We start from the raw sequence: 19,678 nt of genomic DNA on the forward strand, positions 1-19,678 counted from the left end.
AACCGAAAAATCGAAATCTCAATGATTAATACGTGTATGTCTGTATGAGTAGTCTTGATGATATTAAAAATTTGGTTAATACGTGTATGACAATACGAGTAGTCTTGAAGACTCTTCAATTAAAAAATACTGTTTGGTTAGATCTTAGATGGTATTAAAAATTTGGTATTGATTTGAAACTGTTTGGTATTGATTGAATGATTGTTCAAAAAAATTCTATTTGGTTTAGCCGATAAGCCGCTCGATAATTGTTAATCCGATACCAATCCGCGTTGTCTTATGAATGGCTAGCGGATTACCACATTTATAATCCGATAACCGTTAAGCCGAACCGTTAAACGTAATTATCTGCCCGATAAGTACCCCTACAACAGAGTATCAATCATTTTAATTAGATTAAATTAATACTCATTAATAAAATCCTTTATTAGTCATTCATTAAATTAAATGATAATTAAAAAGAAAGAAAAAAAATCACTTTTTATGTAGAATAGTTTATACTTTATTGACCACTAGTAACCATTTACTAGGGTGACGAATGGACTTGACATTCGCACCAAAATCCCGACCGATTTCGGCGCCAATTCCAAATTTCTGCAAAATCTCTCCTCTTTCCGTCGGCTGCAAACTTGCTCCCCTCCATCCACTAGTAAGTTTCACTCCTTCAACTCCTAGAGGTTTTGCTTGTGTGAGAAAGGGTTCCATGGCTTGGTGTGAGGGTATCGATGAAGCTCGTATTCTTATTGCACCAGGTACTTCCTTAGTTCAAGTTTAATTTGTGTCTCTTTTCTCTTGCCGCTCCTTTTTTTTTTTTTTTTTTGATATTTCAGACTTACATATTACATCTTCTTTATGTATTGTTAGCAGAAAAGGTAGAAACTTTCGATTGGGTACTATGGTTCTTAATTTTTGTATCTTGATTGAATAATTTGCGCCCTAAGAAATATGCTTTGCCTTAATTTGATGGGAATATTGAGTACATTATTTGTGTTATATTGCTTTTATTTGAATATATTCATCCATTTGGAATCTAACAACTTGTTTGGATGGTTGTTGCTTATTGTATTGTATTGTATTGTTACCTTAAATACAATATTTGCTTTGATTGTTACTTAAATTTTACCGTATCGTATCGTTAAATCTGTCGTTACGTTACGACCAGTGGCGAAGCCAGAAAATTCAACAAGGGTGTTCAAACCTTTGCCAGTGGGCTATGTAAGGGTGTTCAAAGTCTATTTTTAATCAATAACAAGTAATATTTTACCTTATATGCAGTATAATTTTCCGGCGAAGGGCGGTCAGTTGACCACCCTTGGTAGCGCGTAGCTTCGCCCCAGGTTACGACGAAAAGTGTGACTTTATGGAATGACAGATTTGATGTGGTGGCGTCGTTACCTTGCTTTGTTGTCTCATCTTGCCCTTCCTTATTATTAAATAATAATCATATTTTATCTTTTATCCTGCTCTTTTATATAATAATTTTACTATGTATCCTATTTTTTCTTAGTAATATTGCAAGTTTATTCTTCATATTGTTGGTGCATTATATTATTAAACGCTATCCAAATGTTGTATTCATCAAACAATACAATACAGTATAATACAATACGATACATTATGAAACGAAATGCAACAACAATCCAAACAAGTTGTAAAGCAAGGACGGATATAGAGTGTAAGGTATGGGTTTGTCTTGGCCCCCGTATTTGTGGTAAAAAATTCAATAAATAAGTACAAATAATTGATTTTGAGCCCAATAAATCAAATGAATTGTGGTAGAATTTTGAACTCGGACCCATAAAGTTCAAATCTTGGGATATGCCTCCGATCTAAAAGGAGTGTCTTAAGCATGTAAAATTACTCTTGCTTTAAGATATCAGTAGCTAAATGTAAGATTCATCTCCCAAGGATGAACACTAATATCCAAGATTTTATGACTTGTTGGTCCTTCCGGATATGTCTTTAAACTGATAGACCTATCGTATCGTCAAATCTTGATTCTGAAAAGAAAAAAAAAAACTCATCTTGCAAAAAAAAAAAAAAAAAAAAATCATCTTTACATCTCTCTTACTGCGTCATTGGTCCTTGATGATGATGATATGTCAATCTCCTAGACTACAGATCCAGAATCTCTACTAACTTTACTGCAATATGATCAGTTTAACATTTTTATTTTATATTTTACAAACTGTAACTCAGCTTAACATTGCAGAACCTTCAAAGGATGGGAACACGGTAGGGCAGCTATTATCTCTCCAACATCCCAAATCGGGTAAATTCCTGCACTTCTCATACCACCGTCTTATTTAATTGTATCTTTATTTTTCTAAGATGTTGCCTTTCATTATGCTTACTTGTTTTACTGTTTTTCTTTGGGTGATAATGCTTTCATTATAGTGGATTGAGACATTGTTATTGGTGGATGTATCGATATTATTACGGCTTATTTTTTGTTAACCATGCTCTAACCTTCTGTTGGTTGTCAAACTATCTTTTGGGAACTGGTTATGTGACTAAGGTTGTCTTAATACTGCAATAACATTAGATTGACGGACATAATGTTTTTGGATTCGCCTCTGTGACAGGCAATGCAACATGTTACGTTTGTGTTGATGGATCTCTTCAAGAACTTCACTGGTTCAAGCAATCTTATGGGTCTTGGTTCCTTGGGGATTATGTATGTGAAGGTAAAAGTTTGGCTGAGCTTGATCTAAATAACCCTTTCAAAAGTTGATAAGTCTACATTTCCATCGTTGTCCATTAGTTGTCTCGATAATCCAAATGATAAGCGTTAGAGGAAATATCTAGTCCTTGACAGTGGCTTCACTTCATAGAATAAGTGTTAGAATTGAAAATAAAAACATCTTCTTTTTTTTTAAATCTCAAGTTTAATTTTCTTTTTGTGCTTCATTCTTCCATGCGAAAGATTGATGAGGATGCAGTAGGAGGATTAAGACTACCTCTCATGAAGCATTGTAGAAATTTGAATCAACCTGCAAGGAGGATTAAAACTACCTCTCTGAAATAATCTAAAAAATTTGCCTATCAAAAAAAAAATTTAAAATTTTTAGTTCTACCTGGATACAGGTTAGGTGTTTGGCCTATCTCATTTATTTTTGACACAGTCCAATGAATTGCCCTACTACACGTCCAACTTGGGCTTTGCTGTATAGACATGGTTCTTCTATGTCTTGCTGTGATTCCACCTGCAATGTCTCAAACGAGCAAGATTGAGGGTTCTGATCCTTGTGTGCACTTCCCTTTGATTATTTTAGATTTCAAAACAATTACTTGTCACTGGAAAATAATGACTCCTTTTCTAATATGGAAAAACACTCTTCATTCGGTTCAACCAACTTCTTTGTTTTTTACATTTCAAACTATTATTTTAAATATCTTGGAGAAAGGTATTATTTACATTCTTCTCTCCAGAAGTCAATACTTGTAATAATTCATTTAAACATTTTTCTCATATGCTTCGTGGACGTCGACCCACGTCAATAAAATGGAACAGAGAGAATAGTAGAAGAGTTGCACATATGAACTAAACTCGAGTTTAGTGGCTGTCAGGAAAAAAGAGTTTACTAGTGGCCCTATTTGTAAATTCTGAATGAACCGTGTTCTGATATGATGTTTAATGCATATTGCGGAATCTTTCTTTTGCTTACTAGATGTTGATTTAATTTCATGCTTAGGATAACTGGTATGCTTATACTTTACCTTTCATGCTCTTGATAGAGAAGCCTGTTGGTTTGTCTTCTGCTCTTTAAAACTTTCAATGCCATTGATCTTGATTTCTAGAGGAAGTTTTAGTTTCTTTTTTTGTTAGCTTTTCTGTATTCTCATTTATTTCTCAAAACAGATGGCCGATTGTATACTGCAACTCCAGTGGATCCAGTTTTTGTTCTGTTACCTATTTTCGAAGAAGCAAGAATGAAGGTATTAATTAATCTCTAATTTCTGAATGATGCATCTCTCTGCAATAAGTTTCTTATATAGAGAAGCTGCTAGCTAAAATTCATATAGTAGAGAAGTGTAATGCTTGTACGTGTGTAGGTTACACATATTGTTGATTTATGTATTATTTACTAAAAAGGGCTTGTAAAGCACTTTCAGGACTCTATTGAAATAGGTGACTTCTATTACTCTCTTTCCTCTGAATGACTACATAAGATTCGGATTATGTTCTTTCTCTTTTGGCTGGTCGAAGTTCTTTTGCTGCATGCAACATTAACCAGAGACAACTGTCTGCCACTTGGCTACTGGCTAGCTGGTTCTCTAACTGCGCTTTTGTTTATTCTGACAAAATGCAGAAAAATGATGATCAAGGAAAGTTTAGGCAATTGGATGAAATAACTTATGTCGTAGGCTATCCTGGATATCAACATCTTTCTTCTGTTGCTGAGAACTGCATGCAAGTGGTTTGTGATGTCAAAGGTGATAATACACTGTCTCAGTATAATCAGTTTTTATTTTGTTTTATAATGCTAGATGGCATGCCATCTCATATTTATGGAGTATTCTATAGATAGAGATGTTATCCATGTACCTCACATCAAATCCTTCTGTTAAGGATCTGGCTTAAAGTTGTTTTGCAAATAAATTGTAGAAAAAAACATATGGAAATGGTAGATCTAACTTGGTGTAAATCAGAAAGCATTTGAAGCTATAATGATTTACTTTTTGGGTTGGTGGTGAATGGCTAATTCAAGTTGTTTGACTTGAAAATTTCAAGTTAATTAATGCTTAATCTTCTTATCCGTTTCCTTTTTTTCTTTTTTGGTGTCAACAGATATTGGAAAGACACAGTTTTACAGGCTTAATGATGAGAAGGTGCTAAAGTGGTTATGTTTCAAGGTCAGATTTCATTCCTTACAAACCCACATATAGGGGTGGATATTTACTTTGGAATTATGTGCTGTGATGATCTTGTTCTAGCATTCAGAGTTGAAATCATAACTTGCTGGGAATTAGAAGTTTGATAGTCCCTTTGTTATGATTGAGTCTCCAGTATCTGATCTTTCCAATCTGCAAGCCGGATCAAAAGCTAGCTCATAATTTGTTCCGATTAATGGCCTGTAATAGTTTAGCTTGTTGATGGATCTTCGTTAGTTATGTCTACATTGAGTTGTGAAGATGGCCGACAAGTCATGATAACTATGGCATAGTCCATATAGTTATATAAGAAATTTTCTTCCACATGATCTGGCAGCCACTCTGATCCTTCCAGTGTAAAGTTAAGTGGATTGATTGGTATGGTTTAACTCGATTGCTCCCTGCTCAGTCGTTAGGTTTGAGCAATGATTTGTCATGTCTAAGAGAAACAGCTTAGAACTGCAGTGGATGTGTTATCATTAGCTTGGATTTGGACTTTTCCAAATATAAACGATATAGGGCAAAATAAGCTTGGGTGTAACATAAGTCATATTTGTTTTTAAAGGCTAAAGGGCAACACCCAACCAGAGTCTTACATAAGAGGAACTAATAATCACTTCTACTTTTTGTTGTAATACAGATGTTCTTTTATATTTTGGTTAAGATATATGTATTAGAAGATTTTTTGTGGAAACAAGAGGAAAAGCTTGGATTTGGATGGTTGAATGAATTTAACAATATGGAAAGTGGAGAAGAGAATGGGTCTGCCACTTTCATGGATGTCATCCTATGCATAATATAAAATATATTCTACTACATCTACCAGTATCCGTTTGCTTCTCAATTGTTGGGTCAATCACCTGTAATCCAATGAAAAAGGAATGGCTAGTACGTCTTTGATTAAATGTGAAAATCTCCTCCTGTTAATTCACTTTTCATTTAAGTACAAAAGAGAGAAAAAAGGAAGCTTTCTAGAAATATGATTTGATCTTGATATTTGCTTCAAGTAAATTTGGTTCTCTAATAGAAGTGGGTATACATAAAGTTTTTCCAGTGGTACTGCCATTTTAAGATATCACCACTGGCTATTGGAAATTAAGTGTACATTTGTTGGTAGTGTCTTGTTTATATCTAGTGAAGTCTTCGTTGTCTACAATGGTCTATCCATCTTTAAAAATCGAGTACTCTCTCATATGCCTATCAACATCATTACCTTTTCATGTTTCTATGTCTGTATTCTGACTCTTAAGATATTTGTAGGTAATCCAATTAAAGAAGACTTTGTTGACATTGGATAAGAACTACGCTGCTCGAGATAAGAAAGAAATATGTATGTTTCTTTCTGAATAATGAGTTTGTTAAGATTCTTACACTTTCAGGTTATAATTCTCATAGCCAGCTCTGGTCCTTGTGATAAATCAAAGACATTTTTCGTGTTGTTCTTTCATAGCCAGCTTGCTCCTTGTGATAAATGAAAGACATTTTTCGTGTTCTTTGTTTGAGGAACTCCTCAAGTAATCTCTTATCAGTTGAATGGGCCATTACCCCCTTTTCTTTAATGTATCGTTGGTTTTTAAAGAACCAGGAAATAATTTTTTTTAACCAATTCGGTGAAAGCTAAAAGATTATACTAATTAGTGCTTTTTAAGTGAACAGTAACAGATGCGGTATCAATAATTGGAGAGTACTTGAAGGACGAGCCTTGGTTGAAGCTCCTCTGCAGCAAATTATGGTATTTCCTTTAACTGATAAATGGCTGAGTTTTTTCTAATTTATCTTTAAAATTATTTGTCTAGGTATAGTTAACCAGAGGTTATGGTTTTGCACAGTATTTTAAAAGGCAAAAGTGCAAACGACTTTCCGTACTTATTTTCTTTCTTTAGATTTATAAAAATTTCATTAGTTTACCTTCTGTCTGCGTTGTTATATAATGTTTAATTCACATTTAGCTTCCAAAAAAATCCATCCAACTATCCATATATTTTGATATCCTTTCTACATCAAAATACAAATGAGAGATAAGCCACTCTTTTCATTTACTATCGAGAACTGGATTCATGAAAATAGAGGATCTCCACTTGACTTATAGCTGCGTAAGAAAAACTAGTCAAGGGAGCTGGATGAGATCCCGTTTCAGATGTACGAAATTATAAATATGTTTAATTTTAAAGGTAAGAAAACAAATATTGTCAAGATGTCTACTGGAAAACAGAGGGGTCATCAATTGTTGGTGATCAATGTTGCATGGTCGCTGCAGTCGAAAGAGAGAGGAGGAAGGAGTCAGATAAATACTTTGCTAACTTCATAATCTCGTTACTCTTTTCTTTTTGTGTAATTAAGGAGGAAAAATTAAATAGGTTTGTGTTGGCCAACTTGGGCAAAAAGTAGTGAATTTGAGAAGAACTTGGGCAAGTGGCTAGGAAGTATATCTAGGTGGCATTCATGCAATGCATGATTATGTGACAAAAGAATTTGTACAAGTGGCTAACATGAAAGAGAGGTTAACATGCAACCACTTAACCTATTACACATGATATGATTATAAGCCACTTCCATTTCTATAAATAGCCAAACCATGTACCCAACATTATCAATCTTTAACAAAGATAAGTGATGCCATCATTACATCTTAGCTTTTCCTTCTCTTCTTTTCTTACTTGCTGGTTTGTTCTTTAATTTCTCGGTTTGTGCATCCTCATAACGGGAGGTTGTTTAATTTGGGGAAACTTTCATACTGCTGAAATAGTGCATTAGAGGAAGGCTGAAATAGTGCATTAGAGGAAGGCTTGTTTAGGAGAAACTTTCACACTGCTGAAATAATGTGAAAATTTTCCCAAGATTAAATAAGCCTTCCTCTAGGAGAGAGCATGAACAATAAGATTTAAATAACAAACCAACAAGTTAGGAAAAAAATGAAGAGCAGCTGAGAGTTTGTTGGTGAAAAATGATTGCAGGAGAAAATTAAGCTATAGAGAATGTATGAAGATGGAGTCATAATTAGGTAGTTTTTGGTGTATAATGATGGAGCAATAACTAGGCTATTCATAGGGATGAGAGGTGGATCTAACCATGCTATGTGTTGTGTTTTAAGTGGTTGCTGTACAAAACACTTGTCCAAGTTCCTTTGCCGCTTAACCATGCACTTGTGCATGAATGCCATTTGTCCAAGATCTGTTACTTAAACATGTGGTCAAGTTCTATAGTTTTTCTAACGAGGGACAATCTTTTGAAAAACCCACTACTTTGCCAAAAGTGTTCTTAAATATAAAAAGAAAGCTTAAGAAAAAGTGCCTCACTCTAGATTCTAGAAACACAAAAGGGAAAAACTTCACCAAAAAAGTATACACTTGATGTATTTTTGCCCAAACCTCTTAGGTAAAGCGTGACTTAGAATTGCGTTGCCTCAACGAATATGCCTTGTAGAACACTGCACTTGAATGACGTCAATCCTCGAGGAGAAAGTATTTGGAGCCCAAGAGTTGACGTGACATGGGGAAAGAACCTGAATTTTGTGTAGGTCGAATGTGGTGATTTAGGGGTACCAATCCAGTAATACTAACAAAATCAATCAATCAACTAAACCTCAACACTAAACTAGTCGAAGACTTGGGGTTGACTGTATAATTCGTTCGTACCTATTCAGCTGTATTGGACCATCTTATTCCAATTCTGAATAGTTTGTCTTTTAAAGTGACTTGCGAGTTTTCGAAAACTAGAGGTTCTTTAAATAGCGCAATTCTCTAAGAGGAGAAACAAGTCTCTAATTCACAAACATACATGCTGTAATTGTAACAATAAAAGCTTTAATCCCAACTGGTTGATATCGTTCATAGGATTCTTTGCTTCTGTCATGTTTTATTCTTATCTAAACTCACATTAATTCTGAGAGAACCAGATCTTTTATACTTGAAGCCTTTAAAAGTACTGTCTTTTGTCTTATTGCTCATAGGATAGGCCATTAGATATTAATAAGGTGGCATTCGTCCTTCCTCATTTAAAGGTTGCTTATAATTATTTTCTAATGAGTAACCCAGCTTCCAGTTTCTTTTCATAATACCATAGTTTTCTTTGTGACAAAAATTTGAAGATGAAGCATTATCAATATTTAAAGATGATATCAGGGATGGGTGTGCTTCTGACGCCAAAAACCAGTTGTAAAATTCAGTATTGCTACGTCTCAACACATGCTTTTTGGCTAGCCTCAAATGTTATTGTGTGAATTTCAAGGCACAGAGGGACTTACTGGGTTAGAGAAGGGGCCGACTGGTCTTGTTCAGAGGACCTGTTCCTAGTTAAAGTCTTCCTCTTGATGTTAACGTCATACATTTTAAGTTGATGGTCTGGTTGTATAGTAAAAATCCCAATGTCTTTTCTTGACAAGTTTTACTCTAATTTACTAACCATTTTGTTGTTACGAGTATTTTTGCAGCATAGACTTGCAAGATGACACAAAAGCATCAAATTCTGAAATACATTCATCACCAACGGAAAATGGTTTTGAGTCCTTCAATCACGAACAGGTAAGGAGACTGCCACTATCAAACTGGCTCTGATCCCATGACTTGGTGATTAGCAGTTATTCTCTTATACGGCGCAGGGAACAAGGATAATAAACTGTGCAAGAATAATCTCATCCCGTATGCAAAAAGATGCTTGTCTTAATGTATCATGAGAAGATCGAATTGAATCTTATATTACATTTACGATCTGGCATGTGTTTCTCTCCCAGGCTTAGCCTACTGTAATATTTGATGCAATTTAATTGGCGAAGCCTACATTTGCATGAAGAGCTAAGTTTTGGTTTAGGGAAGCGGGGAGTGAAATTCTTTTATCTTTTTTCTTTTCCTTCTTTTCCTTTTGGGCAGATGAAGGATAAATTTGTCATAAAGTTAGTCTTCAGAAGATATTCGTATTTGTTGATGCATGCATTAATAGAGAAATAATATATTGCGGCCGCAATGATGTATATAATAGATACTCTATTAGCAGCTTTGCATGTTCACAACTTCACATAAGAGTGGAAAAGTAGGAAGGAAAACATAAAGGGTAGCCATGAAACTTGTCTATGTATATAAGAGGCTGCTTAATTTATTTACCTTCAGTTTTTCATTTGCGATGTGCACCATTGCTATTTTTATGTTTCCAAATCGTCAGGGAAAGAGCGACGACCGGGAAAAGACTAGTAAGAGCAAAAGACAGACTAAAAAGGCCAAAGTGGAGACCAACTCCCTAAATATCAAAGACATGTTTAGTAGGGCTACTAGGAGGGGGAAGATGAAGTAATGAAGCAGAAGAGCACCGATAAGACATAAGAGGCTTCTTGGAGCAAGTTTTCAGAAAATGAGGGACATTTCAAATGTGATTGAACAGGTTTGGCGTGTCGATTATGAAGTAGATGGCTTAGTTTATGAACTGGTGTTGTTGCTGCTGTAAAGAGGCTGCATATGTATCATCTTTTACTGTTGCTTGTTAGTTATGCACAAAGTCATGTCACTAGCGTGGCGTTTCATTGATTCATGGTGTACACCATATGTATTCATCACTCATACCTGCTTTGCAAAGGCAGCTGTAAATGCTAAGTTATTGGCTTCAGAAGTCAATCTAACTTGTGTGTTTGTTTTGCTTCTGAGAGTTGTTTTGCTCAATGTTAGTCGAAACTAAGAGCTTTCTATTTTCTAATCTCTAGACAATGCTATTTGTAACTTGCTCGTGCATGCCACAATTTTCCAGTTGGCGCGGCCCTCAGAGGGCCATGAGGTAGTCGAAAAAAGGATCAACCAGAAGGAGGCGATTGTCTTCTTTCATATTCGATTTCTTCATTCCGGATTTCTCCATTCCTTCCTAAATGCCTGCCTTAAGGGAGATATTAACATGGAAGCATGATGAATAAGTGTGATGCTGTTGGCCGGGAGTCAACGGGTTTAAAGTGGAGATGATTTATTATTCCTTCCCGTCCATCTTCTATGACACTCTTTTCCTTTTAGTTTCTTGCAAAAAGAATGAAAACTTTTTTATAGTTGGAAATTCCTTGAAGTTAAACTTTCTATAAACCTAAATAACATGCTCCTATAGTTATAGAAATGTCATGACGAATTTGGTTTTCAGGTGATTTGGAAGAATGATTCTCAACTAAGAAGCTTTAAGTTGGAAGAGTTGACTAAGTTTGACTTTTGTGTATTTGACCCTGGATCGGAGTTTTAATGATTCCGTTAGGTCCGGATGGTGATTTTGGACTTGGGCTTATGCCGGATTATGTTTTAACCTATAAGTTCTAAGAGTACTTTTGATATGTTCCAAAAGTCTTTTTCTTTCTTTTCTTAAATTCTATAACTGAGTCAAATACTGTCATATAAAATAAAATGGATGGAGCATATATGTGTGTTGAATACACACAAGTGATTTGAGCTAAAAAAAACTTGGGTCCTTCGCTGCCAAATAGGGCTGTATTTTGTCCCGGGCCCGGGCCTTAGTGGGCCTAACGGGCCGGGCCTCGCGGTCCCGGGCTTCGTGGTCCCGGGCTCTGGCGGTCCCGGGCCTGGCGGTCCCGGTCTTCGTGGGCCTAATGGGTGGAACCGGCCCGTGACGGGCCTAAGCCCACATGGTCCTGTGCTTAACGGGCCGGGCTCGTGGGCTTCGCGGGCCTAGCGGGTTTTTTTTTTTTTTTTAAAGACAATTTCTTGTAGTATCATGGCTATATTAATATGTAGTATATATGTATATCTAATTATTAAAGTGCTTGACGAAAAAGAAAATAACAAAACAATAGTAAAACACTAAATTGTCATGCATAAATATCACTTCTTGATATTATATTGTATCTTATGTATATATATTCTCTTATATATTTTCTTTTAGTATATATATTGTATCTTATGTATATATTGTAGCTTATAAATATATTTTCTTGTAGTATATATATTGTATATTATGTATATATTGTAGCATAATATATTTTCTTGTAGTATATTATATTGTATCTTATGTATATATATTCTCTTATATATTTTCTTGTAGTATATATATTGTATATTATGTATATATTGTAGCATAATATATTTTCTTGTAGTATATATATTGTATCTTATGTATATATATTCTCTTATATATTTTCTTGTAGTATATATATTGTATATTATGTATATATTGTAGCTTATAAATATATTTTCTTGTAGTATATATATTGTATATTATGTATATATTGTAGCATAATATATTTGCTTGTAGTATATTATATTGTATCTTATGTATATATATTCTCTTATATATTTGCTTGTAGTATATTATATTGTATCTTATGTATATATATTCTCTTATATATTTTCTTGTAGTATATATATTGTATCTTATGTATATATTGTAGCTTATAAATATATTTTCTTGTAGTATATATATTGTATATTATGTATATATTGTAGCATAATATATTTTCTTGTAGTATATTATATTGTATCTTATGTATATATATTCTCTTATATATTTTCTTGTAGTATATATATTGTATATTATGTATATATTGTAGCATAATATATTTTCTTGTAGTATATTATATTGTATCTTATGTATATATATTCTCTTATATATTTTCTTGTAGTATATATATTGTATCTTATGTATATATTGTATCTTATAAATATATTTTCTTGTAGTATATATATTGTATATTATGTATATATTGTAGCATATAAATAATTCTAAGTATAGACAAAGAAATATTGCGAAAAGAAGCTCATGGGTAGAAGCAATAAATTTTATTACCAAAAAATGACATATCTTTCTTAGTCATCCTTCCCCCAATGGAATGAGCACAACAAGGTACTAATACCACCATTAGAAGGAAAAAAACTAAGGAAGATGTGCCAAAATACAAGTTACATATTATTCTATGTATTATCTCTAACAAATCTCATAAATCCTTCAAGGTTCGGAGGAGGTTGCGTTGGTGGTGGTGGAAAAGAAGCTTGTTCATCACCACTTCCGGGCGAAGCCGAATCCTCCGTAAGTTCCGCTATCATTTCTTCATAAGCTTCATCTATCGCCGGTTGTGCTTCTGCAATTCCAAAGTTTCTTCTTTCCGAGCGGATCCAATCTCTAAACAATACTGATTTTTCCAAGCTATCCCTCATAGACGCTCTATGATCACCTATTTGCAGTCTTGCTTGACTGAAAGCGCTCTCTGATGCAACAGTTGAAGCTTGAATTGATAAAATATCCCGAGCCATCCTTGCAAGAACAGGAAAATGTTTTTCCCTTGCCTTCCACCATTCCAAAAGATCAAAAGAGCCGTCTGGATTCTCCTTTTCAAGTCCCTGAGACAAATAAACTTGAAGCTCATTTAGATGTGAAGTTTCATCATAATTTTCACCTTGAGACCCCTGAACTCCGTCCAAGATTTAAGAGCTTTTAAGCCCGCAACTCTTTTAGAGGATTGTGAGCTAGACGAAGTAGGGGTTGGAATAGTTGGCCTAGCATGCTCTAAGGCAAGTTGATAAGCATTATAAACTGTTTGAGCGTTAATCTTAATTGAAGCTTTTGCATCTGCAAGTGTCGCAATTTCCTCATTTGAAAGATCTAAAGCCTTATAAATATTTGAATACCAAAAATGAGGACCTCCCAATTTCATTGTAGGATTTAGCATTGCAGCAAGACCATAAATAGGAGGGATAGGAAAAAAATATTTTTTAAACTTTTGTTTCATTTCATTTATAGCAAGTTCATAAATATCCCCACCCTCACTAAATTCAACAAACAAATCAGATAGTGCTGCAATATAAACTAAACAGTTTGAAATAGTAGGATAATATTGCCCAGAAAATGCATTTGTTGCAATTTGAAAATGTTCTAAAAAATCTAAAAGAATTTTAACATTAGTCCAATCTTGAGTGGTAAGCATTTCATCATCATCTTCACCACCTACCCGAGAATTAAACGTTGCATTAATTGGGTTTCTATATTCATATGCTACTACTAAACTTTCGTACATACAATTCCATCTAGTCGGGCAAGGTTTAGGAACCTTTCTTTCTCTAAGGCCATATTCATCACATTTTTTAAAATACTCTCTAAGTCTACTTCTACGGTTTGAATAAAAAAGCCAATTAAGAGCCATTCTAACCTTTTCAATTTCTATGTTTAATATTCGCATACCATCACCGACAATTAAATGATAAATATGACAAATACATCTAACATGGAAAATATTAGTAAATGCAGGATTTAGTGTTGTTGTAAGCATGCCTATAGCACTGGTGTTACTAGAAGCATTATCCATTGAAATTGCCATTATTTTATCGCTAAAGCAAAAATATCTACAAATATCTGCAACAGTGTTAGCTATAAATTTACCTGTGTGACGCGAATTAATTATTCTATATGCAATTATGCGTTTTTGCATTATCCATTCTTCATCTATCCAATGACTTGTAACAGTTAGGTAATCACAATCATTACCACTTCTACCAATATCAGTAGTAATAGAAATCCGATTAGGTATATGAGTAAATAAATAACGCAAATATTGTTCATATTCATGTTTGAATTTATAAATATCACTCTTAACTGTTGCGCGAGGCCAACCTTTATAAGTAGGATTAAACACTCTTCTAATATAATGAACCCAATTAGGATTAGAAGCAAAAGTATAAGGTAAGCACATAACAGTAATCATCTTTGCTAATTCTTCACGATCTCTATTTGGATCGTAATATAAAATACCTCCAGTGACAGTGTTAATTCCTGGTTGAACTAGATTTGAACCTGTACTAGGGTTAATCGCAGAATCTACACTTGTCCCCTCTAGATGCGCTTTCATTTGAAAAAATCTAGCCTTATCTCTAGGGTGTGTTTTTATGTGCCTAGTCAAACTACCTGTGCCGCTACGGTCTCCTACATATTTATGCGACATTAATTTCCCACAAGTTTTACACTTAGCCTTATTTTTTCTCTTACTTGAGTAAAAAAATTCCAAACTAATGATGTTTCTAAGCGTTTAGCAGGTTCTCTATTAAAAGTAGGAGTTTCTACAGGTGGGTCGACCGGTGCATCACTTGGGTTATTAAGAGGACTAGTAGGTGTATCATCTAAATCCGGTGCTTGAGTTTCATCATCATCCTCATTTTCCTCATTATTTTCTAAGATGGTTTCATTAGGATAAAGAGCATTCATAATTTCATCATCTAATCTATCACCTGGTGCAACATTATGATAAAATTCACTATCGGTAAATTGAAAACAAGGGTGATCACTATCAAGAATTACGGAAGGAGGAGGACGTCTAGGTTGGCGACTACTTTCAACTTGCTTATCTTTTCTAGGTCGGGGAGCCGGGGGAAGGGTAGTTGGTTGGCCACTACTTTCACCGGTTTTATCTTTTCCTTTACCAAACATTTTTTTCAAAGTAAATGCCATATTAATTATAATTATGCAAACTAAACCACACAAAAATATATTATAAAAACGTAAGAGTTGAAACGAGTTTACCGGATTGCCGAACAACTTCTTGAAAATTGAAAATCGTTGAACACTTGAAAACTTCAATTCAACAACTTCACAATTTTTCACGAAATTTCAACAATAAATTAAGTAATTGTAGTAGAGAGATTGAGAGAGATTGAGAGATATTGAGAGATATTGATGAATTGGTGAATAAAAATGAAAGAATGAGGGGGTATTTATAGTTGAGAAATGGGGAAAAGTGTAATTATATAAAGTTTGGGGTTAAAATAAAGTTTGGGGGCCAAATGGCCATTTTTTTAACTTAAAAAACGGTCATATTTTCAGCCCAAACGGCTAGATTTTAAATATGGCCGTTTGATTTTTTTTTTTTTTTTTTTTTTTTTTAAAATAGCCGTTGGGCCCGCCAGGCCCGCCAGGACCGGCCCAGGCCCGCCTGCCGGTCCCGGGCCAAACGGTCCCGGGCTCGTGGGCTCAACCATGGAGACCAGCCCGTGACGGGCTCAGAGGCCCACCAAGACCGGCCCACCCAGGACCGGCCCACCAGGCCCACCAGGCCCGTTAGGACCGCGGGCCCGGTCCGGTCCGGTTCAGGCCCGGCCCACCGAGCAGCATTATGCCAAAGCCTGGATCCAACCCATTTCTCCTGAAAGTAAAATTATGGAGTAACTATAAAAACTCAAGAGAGATTAGATTAAGTTACAATTGGATATCCTTTTTCTAAATATAATTGTTATAGGGGTGAGATATTTTCTCTTGGTTTGCTAATAATCAGAAATTGCCAGACAAGTTGACTATAAGCAGGACCCTTAAATGAAAAATTGCTTTCCCTGCATTAAAAATTCTTGATTAAGCCTCCAAAAACATCTCCAGCTGATTTTCAAACATATAAAATGTTCGTTTATATGGTAGGTTTAAGATTAATAGAAACACAGATTAGACCAATAATGCCACTAAAACAAGAAATTATTCTTTTCAGCTTTGACTATATGACAAGCTGTCCTTGTAGAAAAGCTTGAATTGTAAACAAGATCATGGTTTCCATTATATCCTTCAACACAAGAAATGTGGAGCACAATTGGAGTAAATTCCTCATATTTCCTTAAAATACTAAAAATGTGGAGCACAATTGGAGTAAATTCCTCATATTTCCTTAAAATACTAAAGGTAAGGCCAGTGACCAGGAGGTCACGGGTTCGAGTTGTGGAAACGGCCTCTTGTAGAAATGCAGGGTAAGACTGCGTACATTAGACCCTTGTAGTCCAACCTTTTTCCGGACCCCGCACATAGCGGGAATTGTGTGCATCGGACTAAAGGTAGCACCTATATGGATTGCTGCAGAAAGTCAACCTAAGACTAACAGAAGGCAAAAAGAAAAAAGAAAAAAAGAGGTTTATCAACATGTTGACTTAGCTGGTTCTATGGCCAAATGAGTTGCCTTAGTTATCTTATTACAATTGAACTTGACTATTCTTCATACATATGGCAATAGGAAAAGAAGACTATTAACTTGATATATTTCTTCAAAAGACAATTTCCAGACAGATTTTAAAACAGTTAGCAGTTTTTCCCTAAATATGTATGTAACAAGGCCTCTTTCTTACTACCAAAAGAATCCAGATGCTCTTTCATTACCTCCTGAAGGTCCAAATTCAGGTTACTTAGTGATTCAAGATGAGGAATCTGAAACTTATTGTTGTTTTGGACTTTGTAAAAATTATGATATCATGGACCTGCCTTTCCCTCAGAACAAGAAGCTGACCGTTCGATACCAATGGAACGATGGAATGAACTCTCGTATTCGTAGTGATGAGAACATGAGAATTCAAAGGGATGATGTAATGTTCATTCCAGTTCTTAATAAGCCATTGTCTTCTAATCATTATTATGCTATCAAGCCTCATGGAAAGCGCAAGGGGTATGTTATTGTATTTACACATTTACCCCGCGCATAGCGCGAGCTTAATGCGCCGAACTAACCATTATGTGATTCAAATTTTTCCTGATTGCAAAATTTACAAGAACACAGCTTAACAAAGTTCAGCCTTAGTATTGTGTTTTTGCCTTCTATTAATTGGAGTGCAGAACAAGTGATTCTGGCAAAATTCATTTTCTGGTTTATTTCTTTGCCTGGATAAAATCCAAGGTAATGAATCTTATGTTTGGTTTTATATTGAGTGATTGAAATTTTTTATGTGCCTATTGTCGAAAAGTCTCAACATTTTCCGAAAACCTGTGTTGCGCGGACTCTCCAAATTGTTGTCGGCAACTTTTGAAGGATCCGGCACGCATCCGGCAATATTTTTTGGAGAGTTCGAGCAACATAGCCAAAAAGACGTATCCAATCTATGTAAGACACATCCATCCCAAGAAATCATCAGTTGAATTTCCATATAGTTCTGACTTTCCATGACTTCTTCCTTTGAATCTTTATCATTTCACACTCCTCTAAAGTCTCTTTTGTATTCACATTACATTGCTACAAAGGCGGTTGAGAGATTTAAGAGTTATCTAGAAATTTTCCTTTGAGCATACATTAGAAGATTCGTGAGTGATTTGTTGTATCTTGTTAGTAGGACGTCATTTTGCTCTTTCCACAGGAGTAGCGATTGAAATCTACTGGACAGCGCCTCCTGTACAGGGCATCGAACCATTTTTTAACATTCAAATCTCCATCTTTTATTTTTTGTTGTTGCATCTTATTCCATTGCATCTCCATCTTGCTGTTGTTACTGCTTCTTGCCTCGGCTTCTTTTTATCTTTTCTTTAGCTGAGGGTTTATCAGAAACAACCTCTCTGTCCTCACAAGGTATGATAAGGTTGTACGTACACACTATCCTCCCAAGACCTGACTTGTGGGGATTCACTGGGCCTGTTGTTGTTATTGTTGTTGAATCTTATTCCGTTATTAAGATTTCATCTAATTAATATCATCTTACAATTTCTGAATGACCTTTTTGCAGACAAGCATTTACTTGTTCAAAGGAGGAAGACAAGCAAACGTGCTGTTTCTGCAGATGTGTACGAGACGTTAAACCGAAGCCATTAGATCCAGAGGAGGTATATCAGCAGTTTCAGATTTGTCTATATGATACAGGTTGCAGTGCCAAAGGTAACTTTTTCGCTAAGTCTCTTGCACCAGATGGTTTCCCACCGCACTTTCTAAGGCGAAAAGGTTGGCATCTTTGTGCCGAAACTCCTAAAAATTATGAATTAAATGATGATGCTTTAGGCCTCAATGCTGAGTTGAGGCAACAACTTCCAGAGTTCAATTTCACACCATCTTGTAAAAGTTCTGATGTTGTTGTTGTAGGGAAATGGTATTGTCCTTTCATGTTTATTAAAGATGGAATAGTATTACTTAAAGAACAAATGAAGAGATCAATGTTCTATGAAATGACACTTGAGCAAAGATGGGAGCAATTTTTCACTTGTCAAAATGACTACATTAATGAAGGGAATTCAGTACTTGTTGATGTTGCACCTGACACTGAAGTTGTCCTAGTTGATGGAACTAAAGCAACATGGGATGATAAAAATGTCGTCGAACGAGTAATATGGTTTAGAAGCTATGATAAAAATGGAAAAGAAGTAACAAGTATGGGATTGAGAGAAGAAATAGTTCAAAGAATGAAGTGGGAACAAGAAAGAGGTGGATGGAAAACTCAAGGGAGGATTAAACAAGTTGAGCAGTACAGAGAAAATAGTAGTGGATGGAGAAGATTCAGTTGCTATGTGTTGGTTGAGAGGTTTGTGTTGAGGAGAATGGATAGAAGTCTGGTGATGACTTATGATTTCAAGCACATTGATAAAGTTCAGAGCATATGGGAGTGACTGTATGATACCAGATTGTAGCTGATGAATGATGTTACTGACTTAGAGGCGGACCAAGGATTTGAAGGTTGCTGGTGCACTCGCTTAATTGTGAGCAACGAAGAAAGAGACAAACCAAATTGATGATAACGGAAGCCTTTCACCTAATTAGAGTACAAAGCAGATTTTGAAAGAAAGGGATCTAGAGAGAGAACAGAGTTAAGAAGAGTTAGTTAAGTGGCAGTTGTCGTGCAACGTGATGGGTCCATCCCATGTGTAAGGAAGACATCTTCCTTTTGGCTTTGAATTGTCAAGCCAACTAAAGGAATAGTAAGGAAGATTTTATGGCAAATATTTCTTTGGTTTCATATTGAATATTTGACTCTTGCCAAACTCATGATATCATTGATGACATCAATGAAGCAATCCTAAACACTATAAATAGATGTCTTGCTCTCATTGTAATACACACCAACAAAGAGAGAAAGAAAGAGTGAGGTTTCACAGACAAGGTATAAGAAAATAGTCCGTGAGAAAAATA

The 19,678-nt window shown here is 35.2% G+C and overlaps 2 protein-coding genes across 2 annotated transcripts; both read left to right on the plus strand.

Moving 5' to 3' along the window:
- Window positions 1-508: 508 nt before the first annotated feature.
- Window positions 509-10,551, plus strand: LOC107802128 (uncharacterized). Its single transcript, XM_016625574.2, has 10 exons — window positions 509-752; window positions 2,213-2,272; window positions 2,586-2,687; window positions 3,863-3,939; window positions 4,314-4,437; window positions 4,793-4,857; window positions 6,136-6,205; window positions 6,532-6,607; window positions 9,305-9,395; window positions 10,030-10,551. Exons 1-10 carry the CDS (start codon window positions 539-541, stop codon window positions 10,156-10,158), a joined length of 1,008 nt encoding a protein of 335 aa, XP_016481060.1. The 5' UTR covers window positions 509-538; the 3' UTR covers window positions 10,159-10,551.
- A 6,114-nt stretch (window positions 10,552-16,665) lies between these two features.
- LOC107802125 (uncharacterized) lies at window positions 16,666-19,233 on the plus strand. Its single transcript, XM_016625566.2, has 2 exons — window positions 16,666-17,242; window positions 18,288-19,233. The coding sequence occupies exons 1-2, from the start codon at window positions 16,902-16,904 to the stop codon at window positions 19,156-19,158; spliced, it is 1,212 nt and encodes a 403-aa protein (XP_016481052.1). The 5' UTR covers window positions 16,666-16,901; the 3' UTR covers window positions 19,159-19,233.
- The last annotated feature ends 445 nt before the right edge of the window (window positions 19,234-19,678 follow it).

The sequence above is a fragment of the Nicotiana tabacum genome, chromosome 24 (genome assembly GCF_000715075.1).
Source record: "Nicotiana tabacum cultivar K326 chromosome 24, ASM71507v2, whole genome shotgun sequence".
NCBI lineage: Eukaryota > Viridiplantae > Streptophyta > Magnoliopsida > Solanales > Solanaceae > Nicotiana > Nicotiana tabacum.

Excerpts from the sequence above, each read along its gene's own strand:
- LOC107802128 (XM_016625574.2), top strand. The coding sequence starts at position 539 with ATGGACTTGACATTCGCACCAAAATCCCGACCGATTTCGGCGCCAATT. Across the intron at positions 2,688-3,862 it reads TGGGGATTATGTATGTGAAG|ATGGCCGATTGTATACTGCA; the intron begins GTAAAAGTTTGG and ends TTCTCAAAACAG. Across the intron at positions 4,438-4,792 it reads AGTGGTTTGTGATGTCAAAG|ATATTGGAAAGACACAGTTT; the intron begins GTGATAATACAC and ends TGGTGTCAACAG.
- LOC107802125 (XM_016625566.2), top strand. The coding sequence starts at position 16,902 with ATGTATGTAACAAGGCCTCTTTCTTACTACCAAAAGAATCCAGATGCT. Across the intron at positions 17,243-18,287 it reads CCTCATGGAAAGCGCAAGGG|ACAAGCATTTACTTGTTCAA; the intron begins GTATGTTATTGT and ends ACCTTTTTGCAG.